The sequence below is a fragment of the Rhinopithecus bieti genome, unplaced genomic scaffold (genome assembly GCF_001698545.2).
Source record: "Rhinopithecus bieti isolate Rb0 unplaced genomic scaffold, ASM169854v2 scaffold_32014, whole genome shotgun sequence".
In the NCBI taxonomy this organism is placed as follows: domain Eukaryota; kingdom Metazoa; phylum Chordata; class Mammalia; order Primates; family Cercopithecidae; genus Rhinopithecus; species Rhinopithecus bieti.
In genome coordinates this window covers 201,919-214,723 of record NW_016813639.1, presented here as the reverse complement: position 1 = coordinate 214,723, position 12,805 = coordinate 201,919, and the positions used below count along the sequence as shown (strand labels likewise).

The window sequence follows — 12,805 nt, the reverse complement described above, 5'->3', positions numbered from 1 at the left end:
TTTTTTTTTTTTTTTTTTTTTTTTTTGAGACAGAGTCTTGCTCTTTTATCCAGGCTGAAGTACAGTGGTACGATCTCAGCTCATTAAAACCTCCACCTCCTAGGTTCAAGTGATTCTCCTGCCTCAGCTTCCCGAGTAGCTGGGATTACAGGCATGTGCCACCACACCCAGCTAATTTTTGTATTTTTAGTAGAAATGGAGTTTCACCATGTTGGCCAGGCTGGTCTTGATCTCCTGACCTCATGATCTGCCCATCTCGGCCTCCCAAAGTGCTGGGATTACAGGTGTGAGCCACCGCACCCAGTCAGAAACAAGTTTTTATACTCACTTTCCACCAAGCCAGTACAGCTCATTAAATTTCTACTAATAATTTATCTTGAAAGAAATCATACTAGATCTTTTTAAAAAATGAGGTTCTTTGTTATCTGTAAAATCTAGGAGTTAGATGAAGTGATCACCAGGAATCCTTCGAACCATAAAGTTCTAGTTTTTTTGTAGTTCAATGGCTTCGAGATACTCTCTTTTAGACAGCTGGCATGCATGAAGCTACCAATTCGTGGCATACTGCCCATGGACACAGAGAAAGTCTGTGCAAGAAGTCCAGTCTAGACAGCACAATACTAACTGCCTGGATTTTAGAACCCTCTGAGGTCTATCCTCAAGAAACTTCCTCCTATACTTTCTCTTTCCCAAATAGGCAACATCAAACATAATGTTAGTTCAGTTGCATAATTACTGCTACCTAACATCCCTGTTTTGTAAATAGATCCCTGTCTTAGTTTCTATTTTGCTAACTTACTTAGTAGCTCAGTTTTTGTAGGACTGAGGCCTTATCTTGCCCTTGCTTTCTCTTACACTTCAGCCTTGAGGTGGGAGACCTGACCTAAGTCCAGGCTAGAGTGCAATGGCATGGCCTTGGCTCACTGCAACCTCCCCCTCGCTGGTACAAGTGATTCTCCTGACTCAGTCTCCCAAGTAGTTGGGATTACAGGCATGTGACACCACACCTGGCTAATTTTTGTATTTTTAGTGCAGACGGGGTTTCACCATGTTGACCAGGCTGGTCTCAAACTTCTGACCTCGTGATCTGCCCGCCTTGGCCTCCCAAAGTGCTAGGATTATAGGCATGAGCCACCACGCTTGGCCTGCAGTGCAGCTGTTTTACTAGACTATTGGCCTGCTGTCTGTAATCATGGACCACAGATTACTGGGTGATTGCTGCCAGGTGGCTTCCATCCAGGATCTGCTGTTGGACTGTCTCCTTTGGTCCTTGAACCAATTCACTGGGTGGGCCCAGTTCTAGATCTGGCCCTTGCTTGGATGCTTTGCTCTCGTTGCAGTTAAATGGATTCGTGACCTGTGGTAGAAACAAGCTCAAATCCAGGCAGGCCAGTCTCTTCACTGATCCAGGCATGAATCCTATTTCTTTTTGTGTCAGGCTTTCCCTTCACATTGCTCCCATCTATTAAGAGGTGCTGGAATTGTGGAGCATAAGCTTATGAATATAGTTTTGCAGGGAGAGAAGATACACCAATTTGAGCTTCAACATTGTGAGGAAATTCTCACCTCCTAGTCTCTCCTGAGCCCTCACAAGTCATGTTTTCACCAACACGACTCTACTGAAATTGCTCATATCAAAATCTCTGATGACCTCCACATAACACTAAAATAATGATATATTCTCAGTTTTCATCTTACTTGCTCTGCAAATGGCACACTTGACACAGTTGCTCACTCTCTCCTTAAAATAGTCCAATATAAAATGATTGTAAATCTTCTGACCACAAAAAGTGTTAAATATGGCCGGGCTTGGTGACTCACACCTGTAATCCCAGGGCTTTGGGAGGTCAAGGCAGGTGGATCACTTGAGGTCAGGAGTTCCAGACCAGCATGGCCAACAGGGTGAAACCCTGTCTCTACTAATAATACAAAAATTAGCTGGGCGTGGTGGTGCACGCCTGTAATCCCAGCTACTTGGGAGGCTGAGGCAGGAGAATTGCTTGAACTGGGGAGGTGGAGGTTGCAGTGAGCCAAGATTGTGCCATTGCACTCCAGCCTGGGCAACAAGAGCAAAATTCCATCTTAAACAAACAACAACAACAAAAAAAGGTGATAAATATGTGAGATCAGGCATATAGTAATTAGCTTGATGTAAACATTCCACACTTCCTTCCTGTGGCCTCCAGGCCACCATGCTTTCCTGGGTTTCTTGCTACCTCACTGGTTCCCCTCGCTTGTTTTACTTCTCCCATGCTTGCTCTTCCTCATCTCTGGACTCTGTTAGTGGGTCCAGAGATGCTCCTTTTGACTCTTATATCTACACTCTCTCCGTAGGTGATCTTATCTAGCCTCATATATGCTGATTACTTCCAAAATTATATCCCCAAGTTGTCCTCAGAAGTTCTCCCTGCACTTCAGCTGCCTTCCTGACCTCTCCACTTGAGTGTCTATTAGACATCTCAGATGTAGTATGAGCAGGCTGAGCCTCTGATCTCTCTCTCTCTCCGCAAGAACTCTGTTCTTTCCACAATCTTCCTCAACTCAATGAGTAGCAACTCCATCTTTCCAACTACTCACACCAAAATTTTTGATGTCATTCTTAGTATCTCTTTCTTCCACCTTCCACATACACACTGTGAGAAAATCCTGTTGTTTCTACAATCAAAATAATTACAGAATTTAACCACTTCTTCTTATTCCTACTGCCACCATCCATGACCAAGCTGTCATAATCTTTTAGCTATTCTAATAGCCTGCTAATTCCCATCAGTTTATTTCCAGAACTCTGATCCCATCAGGTTTGTCCCCACCTCAGAAGCCAGAATTATTCTGGTAACATTTCAGTCAGACCCTGTTGCTCTTTTGCTCAAACCCCTTGACGGCTTCCGTTTTCACTCAGAATAAAAGCCAAATTCTCACTATGACCGTCAGGCCCATGTAAACTGCCTTAAGCCCCATTAATTCTCAGTTCTAATCTCCTCATAACTTTATCAGTTCCTCATGTGTAAGATAAGACAAATAGTAATACTGCAGTTCTTCATGTTATTCATGAATAAATTGATACTTAGAGGAGTTAAGCAGCTTACACTTGGTCACACAGTGGTAGCACCATGATCTGAACCTCGGTGGTGATGACAGAGACTACAGACACAACCACCACACAGTCCTGCCTCCAAAATTTAGCAGTAAAATGATGGCAAACTTATGCATCCATCTAGTTCAAAATGACTCCACAGATGAGAGCCAAACTTCTGCTGCTCATACCTGGGTAGATCCGACTGGACAACACATTTGGCATATTTGTGTTTGGTAGAACAGTGGATCCAAATTGGGAAGGAACGCAAAACTGTCTTGGGTCAGTTGGAGCTACAGTGGAAGGCAATACATCTCTGAGAACAAAAAGATATAAAATAAAATAGGTAAAATGAGGTCGGAGTACACAATTTCCATGGCTGAGACAATGAGATTTTGCTATTGCCTTATGGGATTCTATCATCTCTTCCGAAAATGAAACACAAAAGTCCTGGAGTCTTTATGAGTTTATGGAGAAATATGGTGGAAAGATCAGGAAGTACTCTACTCATGCAGGATTGACCCAGCTGACAACAAAATGAGAAAGTAGGAAAGGAAAGTTTTAGGGATGTCTGGAAAAAAAGATTTAAGTAAGTCAACACTGCTTTCTGATTTTTCATGACCAATGATCTACTCTGACCCCAAATTCTTTTCTCATTTAATGGACATACTTTTGGTTGGGTTTGCCATCTGGGATCAATGTTTGAGTACCTGGGTGGACAACTTATTTTTCTAAACTTCAGTGGTCTCTAGAAGTTCCACTTTATTGTTCACACTCCATAAACAAGAATAAATGATGAGTTCTGCTTTCTCTCCTGAATGTCAAAATATTCTTAAAAAAAAGGGGGGGGGGGAGTTAGGTTATTTCCAGAGTGTGCAACCCAAATACTTATAATTTACTTTTTATTGAAAAGAAATAATTGTTTCTTCACAGGAAATCCAGGGTACCCAGTTATTATGGACTTGTTTCCCCTCCCCTCCAAAAATTAGCATGTTGAAGCCTTAACCACTAATGTGACTGCACTTGGAATAGGGCCTTCAAGGAGGTAATTTTGATTAAATGATACTATAAAGGTGGGGCCCTAATCCGATAGTACTAGTGTCCTTTTAAGAACAAGAGATACCAGGGATCCCTTTCTGCAAATGCACACTAGGAAGTGCTATGTGAGGATACAGTGAGCAGGTGTCTGCCTGTAAGCCAGAAAGAGAGACCTCACCAGACACCAACCCTGCAGCACCTTGATCTTGGACTCTCAGTTCCAGAACCAAGAAATAAATTTCGGTTGTTTAGACCATCCAGTCTGTAGTATTTTATTATTTTTATTTATGTATGTATTTATGTATTTATGTATTTACTTATTTGGAGACGGAGTTTTACTTTTGTTGCCCAGGCTGGAGTGCAATGGCATGGTATCAGCTCACCACAACCTCCACCTCCTGGGTTCAAGCGATTCTCCTGCCTCAGCCTCCTGAGTAGCTGGAATTACAGGCCTGCGTAACCATGTCTGGCTAATTTTTTGTATTTTTACTAGAGATGGGGTTTCTCCACGTTGGTCAGGCTGGTCTCGAACTCCTAATATCTAATTTGCCCACCTCAACCTCCCAAAGTGCTGTGATTACAGGCGTGAGCCACTGTGCCCGGCTGTCTGCAGTATTTTATTATGGCAGCCCTAGAAGACTAATACTCCAGTGTTTGCACAATGACTGTCACATAGTGAGTGCTCATTAGTTGTTTGCTGAGTGAGTAGGTCAAGCGGGCCTCAGAGGAGAAATGACAGCAGACGTCCTGAAGGTGAGGCCAGCAGGTCAAGACCTGACTTGAATTACTGCACCACAGTTCACTCAAATAACATCAGGCAATAAAACAACACTGGACTTAACATCATTCCAAAACTTAATGATTGTCCAGGTTGTTCTTTGATCAAACTATGATATTGAAGAGAAATACCTGTCCACAGTTGGAGGCCCAAATGGTGAGGGAATCAGTGGGATCGTCTGCTGCCCTGTTGGTGTCAATAAAGGGTTCACAGCCATCACCAAGTTTGTCATCAATATCTCTCGCCACTGGTGGAGTTCTAAAAAGAACCAGACAGACACTTCAACAAATAACTCTACTTTTTGTGAACTATTTGAATTCTTCTTGAGCACAATAAAAGCCTTTTGTATTTTCACAACACTTGGGAAGACTAGCTACACCAAGCTTTTAGTTACACAAAAACCCCACATATAATTGTAGAACTCAGTGTTTTATCAGTATGCCCTCGGAATTTGTTGCAGGGTTCACAGGTAATACCATACCAAACTGCAAGCGATAATAAAATTAAACTAGCCTTGCAAGATTCCAGAAATACCAATGTCCTTTCTTTTTTTTTTGAGATGGAGTTTCAATTTTTGCCCAGGCTGGAGTGCAATGGTGCAATCTTGTCTCACTGCAACCTCTGCCTCTGGGGTTCAAGCGATTCTCCTTCCTCAGCCTCTGGAGCAGCTGGGATTACAGGCGTGTGCCACCATGTCCAGATAATTTTGTATTTTTAGTAGAGATGGGGTTTCACTATGTTGGTCAGGCTGGTCTTGAACTCCTGACTGTAGGTGATCCACCCACCTCAGCCTCCCAAAGTGCTGGGATTACAGGTGTGAGCCACCGTGCCTGGCCCCAACTTCCTTTCTTACTTTGATTCTTACTTTTCCAGAGGTACAAACTTACTTTGATTCTTACATTTCCAGAGGTACAAATGCATAAATTCTCCCAATGTTCAATCTTTGGAAAAATATTCCTATTTAGTTGATAAGATTTAACACTAGAAAAGGAGGGAGGAGAATATTTTAATGTCTAAAAATATATCTAATTAGAATGGATACAGAGTGCATGTGACTGTATTTAATTAGAACGAGTGACCAAATTATAGCCAAATTTACATAAATACAAATATTTATATGCTTTACCTTCAGAAACTAGTGATTAGAAAAAAGGACTACTTTTAAAGGGATGACATTTTTCCTGACATTTCTTGTTCTTTAATATCCTTTGAATGATTTTAAATATAAAAACAAGTACTAGTTAAACAGGTCATTTAAGCTTCTCCTTCATTCTCAACTCCCACTTTTTAAAAAATCTGAGAGCTCTGAGACAGACAGTAGAACAATGATTACCTGGGAAAGGTAGTGGGGTGGGAGGAGGAAGGGAGGATGGTTAATGGTACAAAAATATAGTTAGATAGAACGAATAAGATCTAGCATTTGATAGCACAACAGGATGACTAGAGTAAACAATAATGTATTGTACATTCAAAAATACTATAGGGCCGGGTGCGGTGGCTCATGCCTGTAATCCCAGCATTTTGGGAGGCTGAGGTGGGTGGATCATTTGAGGTCAGGAGTTCAAGATCAGCCTGGCCAACATGGTGAGACCCTGTCTTTACTAAAAATACAAAAATTAGCTGGGCATGGTGGCAGGCGCCTGTAATCCCAGCTACTCGGGAGGCGGAGGCAGGAGAATTGCTTGAATCTGGGAAATGGAGGTTGCAGTGAGCTGAGATCATATCACTGCACTCCAGCCTGAGTGACAGAGCAAGACTCCATCTCAAAAATAAATAAACAAAGAAAAATAAAATAAAAATAACTAATTATAATTGGATTGTTTGTAACACAAAGAAATGATAAATACTTGAGGTGATGGATACACCATTTACCTTGATGTGGTTATTATGTACTGTATTCCCATATTAAAATATCTCACGTGTCCCCATAAATATATACACCTATGAACCTATGAAAATTAAAAATGAAAAATAAATAAAGGTTTGTTGTTGTTGTTGTTGTTTGGGACGGAGTCTTGCTTGCCTCCCAAAGTGCTGGGATGACAGGAGTGAGCCACCGCGACCGGCCAATAATTGGGTTTTCTTATCGTTTTTTAAAAATCTGAGATACCTGCAACTATGTTTGAAGAAAAAGATATTAGGAAGAAAATGTTCTGCTTTTCAAAGTAGTGACCTTTCTTTCCTTGTGTGTATATTTAATTGTGTGTTTGATTTAATTTTTAAAATAGAGGTTAATTCATTCACACGGTTCAAATACTAAAAATATAATGGTATTTAAATATACAATCACTTTATGAGCTTCTTATTCAGACCTAACCCCACTGATCAAATTGGAAATCCAAGTCCAGGGACCACCTGACATCGGCTTTTGCCATTCATACATACATATTAAAGTTCTTTATCTCCATTTATTTTCACTGTATTTCTATGAGGTCAGTATACTTTTCTCTCTGATAGTGGTCTCAGAGAGTTTAGTTACCATGGCACAATCAGGATTAGAATAAAAAATCTCTGCTAGGTGCCTGTAAGCCATGGAGGATGCCAGCAGAGAACACAGGCTGGGTCAGAGGTGGGCCGGGCTCACAACTCTGGCAAGGACCCTGGCCCGCGACTTGAAATCTTAGGTACTCCCCATGGGATTCGGTGCACAGCCACCTTCTTCCCTCTAGACCATTTACAACAGAACAACGGGGGACATCTCTTGGTGTTGCATTTTGAAAAACTGTTGAATTTTGATTTGTGTCATGAATTGATGGTCTCTAGCAGAAGTTTGAGTGAGATAGAATTTTTGATGTTACAGGCTGTATTTTGTGTTTTGTTTTGTTTTTTGAGACAAAGTCTTGCTCTTTTGCCCAGGCTGCAGTGCAATCGCATGATCCTGTCTCACTGCAACCTCTGCCTCCCGGGTTCAAGCAATTCTCCTGCCTTAGCCTCCCCAGTAGCTGAGATTACAGGTGCGTACCACCACACTCGGCTAAATTTTTGTATTTTTAGTGGAAACGGGGTTTCACCATGTTGGCCAGGCTGGTCTCAAACTCCTGACCTCAAGCGATCCACCCACCTCAGCCTCCCATAGCGCTGGGATTAGAGGTGTGAGCCACCACGCCTGGCCTATAGGCTCTATTTTGTACAGCAGTTATCTAGAACTTACTTGTCTAGCATAAAAGAAACTTTACCCATTGGACAACAATTCTTCATTTCCATCACCCCCTAGCCTCTGGCAACCACTATAATATTTTCTGCTTCTATGAGTTGTACTATTTTAGACACCTCAGAGAAGAAGAATCATGCAGTATTGTCCTGCTGTGACTGGCTTTTTCACTTAGCATAATGTCCTTCAGGTTCATCCATTGTGCATGTCAAAATTTGTTAAGGGGGTAAATTTCATGTTGAGTGTTCTTACCACAAAATCAAACAAACAAAAACAAAGGGACACAAGAAAACTTTAGGAAGTGTTGGCTGTGTCTGTTACCTTGATTAAATGATGGCTTCATGGATTATGCATATGACAAAACTCATCAAATTGTACATATTAAATATGTGCAGTTCTTTTATATCAAATTTTCCTCAATAAGGCTATTTAAAAAAATATAGGGCTCAGGCTGGGTGCAGTGGCTTACGCCTGTAATCCTAGCACTTTGGGAGGCCGAGGTAGGTGGATCATCTGAGATCAGGAGTTCGAGACCAGCCTGGCCAACATGGTAAAACCCCGTCTGTACTAAAAATACAAAAATTAGCCAGGGGTGGCACCTGCAGTCCCAGCTATTTGGGAGGCTGAGGCAGGGGAATTACTTGAACTCAGGAGGCAGAGGTTGCGGTGAGCCAAGATCGCATCACTGCACCCCAGCCTAGGCGACAGAGGGAGACTGTGTCTCAAAAAAAAAACAAATTACATAAATATATGGCTCAGCTTGTATCCTATGTGATGTCTGAGACAAGTTAGGAAGAAGGAGAAGGAAAAAGGAAGAAAGAGAGGAGCAAGAATTGCTTAGAGGTTCACTACCTCTCTTCCTCATACATGTTACCTTTGGGAAAAGCCGTGGAGATGAATCACCGAAAGGAGATGAGATTGTCTTACTTTGGAATCCCCAAAGGAGGCCCTAGGACAATAACTTAAGTACAGTAGTTCATTTGGGAGGTAATCCCAGGAAGCCCGTGTGAGGGAGCAGAAAAGCAAGACCAGGAAGGGACAAGTCAATAAAGGGTGAGTGAATTAATGTGTGGGTTTTCACTGTGGGTAACTGGTGCTCAACCCTGCTGGGAGCCCTCTAAGAAACCTACGGTACACATCTCAGAATTGTCCCCATGAAGGACAAAGAGTTGGCCCATCAACTTCTGTTGGCCACTGGTTGAGGGCACAGTTCTCCTTTGCATATGGGTTATGCTTGAGCTAGACACAACAAGCTCCTGTGGTGCAGGACAAAACCTTCAGACTGAGAAACAGGGAGATGCAGGTGCTTCAGATGGGAAATGACTTCCATGGTTGCAGGTGAACTCAGAAGGAGGCCAAGAAGATGTAAGGTAGGGCAGCAACAGTGACTAGTGCTATTGAGGCAATGTGGCAGCCTTCTAATGTCATTCCACTAGTTAATTGGCACAAATGCCTTTCTTCTGAAATACCAGGTTTGCCAGGCTTGGACATATCTATATGAGGCCCTGTAGGGTCCATTGTCTGCAACAAAACAGCAGGATTTTTTTTTTTTTTTTTTTTTTTTTTTTTTTTTTTTACCATTAGTCACAAGTTATGTGAAATAAGTGGGAGAACTCAGAACTATTTAAATTTATTTGGCCAATGGGAAAGGACCAGTGTTATCTAATGTACCATCAAAGCTATCCTTGCTACCATATCTGTTCTTGATTCTATGGTTCTTGGGTCTGGCTTGCTTTCTTTTTACAATGCCACAGGGGTGGTTCATTGTTTTTTAATCACTCCACCAAATTTTAATCTAAAACACAAGCTATTCCGAGTGCCTGCAGAAATGTCCACATGTCATGGAAGTCCCTGGGCAAGACGATGAGTCATTGGCATCAGCAGATCCTGTGTGTTACAGTTTTGGCCTCCACTTGGCTTCCTTAGTTTCTTTTAATCCTTGTACTTACGAACTAGTACTTATTTACTTATCACTATCATATCGATGGATGCCCGAATTTTCCTTAAAGAAAAGGATGGCCTAGTTTCTTTTGCATCTGTTATCATACACATACTTCAAATTACATAGCTTTAACTTTCATTTTTCAGAGAAGTTTTAGGTTCACAGCAAAATAGAGTGGACAGTACAGAGTGTTTTCATATCCTCCTCCAACATACACATGCACAGTTTCCCCACTATCAACATCCTACATTAGAGTGTACATTTGTTACAATCAGTTAAGCTACACTGATGCATCATTGTCATCCAAAATTCTTAGTTTACGTGTGGATTCACTCTTGGTGTTGGACATTCTATGGTTCTGACAAATGTAGAATGGCATTTATCCACCATTATAGTATCATACAGAATAGTTGCACTGCCCAAAATATAATTTTGTGCAAATAAAATCAGAATACTTTTAAGGCAACGTTCTAAGGTTGATCTGATCTTTCACTTCATCAGTCAGGTAGATACTTGAAACTCCAAATTTGTGTTGCCTTAAAACCATTGTTTTGAGGGTACTGAGTCATATGATCAAGCATGAGTCTTTAAATGTGAACTTTCATATTTTCAGGGCATCCCTTTCTATTTTAGACACACATGGAAAAATTGTAAACTAAGGTCACTTTGCAGTAGCAGATGAAATGCTCCAGTAAAAGTGCAGACTGGAATATAAATTTTCAGTGCAGAGCGTGTCTGGTAATCCCAAAGTGAGGGAGTGCAGTGGTGCTTAGGTCTGCATTCAGGCTGGATTTCTCTGACCCAGAGCTCTAATCCTGGATGCCCAGCACATTAGGAGGATGAGGATTCCTTAATCTCTGTCTTCAGACTCTTACCCTCAACAAACCCCTCCAGGCAGCACATAGACGATTTACCTAGTGCTAATTCTGTCTCAACTGATTAGGGCAGTAGTAGTAAGACATGAACTTCATGAACTAAAACCCTTGCCAAATCAGCATATATTCACAGAATGATTTCCCAGTGCCCAGCAGCCAGATGCCAATTTTATTATATTTGTCTGTTATTGGCTATACTGTGATCACTCATTAAAATCAGTGCAATTTGAGTTTAGAAAATCCTGGATTTGAGCAATTGTATGTAGAATATTTATGGTATATATGATGCATGCTTTCTGGTTACATACACTAAAATGAAATAACTTTTCAGTAACTGCTATATCTGGTAAGTTTTTGTGTGCGAAATATAGATCAGTAGAATTAAATGTTTCCACAGTTCTGGGATAAATAAATGTAAGACAAACACATGTAAATTCTCAAATTAAAATGAGAGCAATTTTTACAATTCAGGCCTGGCTTCTTCTGAGTTTTCTTGGCCTTCTCTTAGGCAGTACCCCAACAACTCCAAAGTAATTCCTCCTACTTATGTTTTGCAGAGGTCTTTGTAGCCCATCTCCTCCAACTCTGCTCTGAGCACAACCCAAATAGGCCTTCTCCTGGGTCTCTCCATATCTTGCTCCCCTACCCATCTCTGCCAAGGACAGAGGAGAACTTTAGAAAGACAGTTCATACTGAAGCATTTGGCAGTGCCACTAAAATGTATTTCACTTTTCCTAAAGGCATAAGCTTTAGTACTTTTCTAACTGCATTTCACCACAGCACATACCCTGGAAAGCACTGAAGACAGTGGGTTATGTGCTGGCTGCTCTCACTTCTTATTTCTTTTTACTCTGGAAGCTCATTTTCATTAGATCCATCCATGCCTTCTTGAAATGTCAGCTTCTAGGCACAATTACAAATATCGTAACCAAAAAGGTAAACCTTTGTCATCATTAAATAAGTCGAAATTATGTAATTTCTACTGGACTCAACATAATTTATGTGCAACTACAGTTTGTATAAATTACGTTCACTGTCTTCAAAAGATTGTGAAGCAAAGTCCATTATATAGAAATCTGTAGAGACTACAGTGAAATTCTAGCCATACTCATATAACAGAACTGAATAGTAGGTATTTTAGGTAGTCTTAAAGAATGAATTAAGGAATATCAATATAGATTTTGTTTCATGATTATCATTGATTGTTCCTCAATGTTTTTCTGAAATTTTCTACTCTGACATTTCATGGTTCATACATCACGACAATTTTTGGAATATAGATATCTGCAGCAATGGGGGCCATGGAAATAATAATGTATAGTAAATATACAGCAGTAACACATAGAGGTAGGTACTTAAATCTATTTGAAGATAATAAAACAACAGTAAATTTACATACAACTTTGAACTGACTTTATCTTAAATACACTTCATTTTACTTTCACTTAAAAAACTCCAAAAACTACGACCAGGCAGTGTTTATTTGGCAAGAGTGGTATATCATCTGTACTCGTTAGTATCTTCAGTTAAGTAGGAATTTATTAGCTCACATATTGTTAGTAATAGAGCTAATAAAGTGTACACATAAACCTAAGCATTTCTTTTAAGATAAAGATGTCCTTTTATTTTATATGTGTACATTTTACTCAGAGTAACTAGCCTCAATTAGACTAATCAATGCGTGGAGTTATATACTTACATCCTCTACGAAGACTTCTTGTCTTTGATATTACAGATGGAAGAACCATACAAAGACTTTCTGGCCTCCAACTTCAGAAGCTCCTCTGGCTGCAGGTTGAAAAGTACATCTGACAACTCTTTCAAAAACAGTCTTAATTCAGTTTAACCTTGCTTTAAATACAAATTCAACTAAGTTGATTAGTCCTATTTCATGACAGAAACTTTGCCCTCTGATATCCTCTACAGATAGGCTAAAAGATGTTAAGCC

The 12,805-nt window shown here is 40.6% G+C and overlaps 1 protein-coding gene across 2 annotated transcripts in view; it reads right to left on the bottom strand.

Moving 5' to 3' along the window:
- Window positions 1-12,805, bottom strand: part of SAMD7 (sterile alpha motif domain containing 7) — a 32,103-nt gene extending 19,298 nt beyond the window's left edge. The window contains exons 1-4 of one of the 2 annotated variants that reach the window (XM_017848794.1): window positions 12,557-12,805; window positions 8,890-8,989; window positions 5,021-5,147; window positions 3,265-3,389 (exon numbers count right to left, since the gene is read on the bottom strand). In XM_017848794.1, coding sequence (XP_017704283.1) covers window positions 3,265-3,389; window positions 5,021-5,147; window positions 8,890-8,905 — 268 coding nt within the window. In that variant the 5' untranslated portion in view covers window positions 8,906-8,989; window positions 12,557-12,805. The remainder of the gene's footprint in view (window positions 1-3,264; window positions 3,390-5,020; window positions 5,148-8,889; window positions 8,990-12,556) is intronic. The other variant, XM_017848795.1, reaches the window with a different exon arrangement.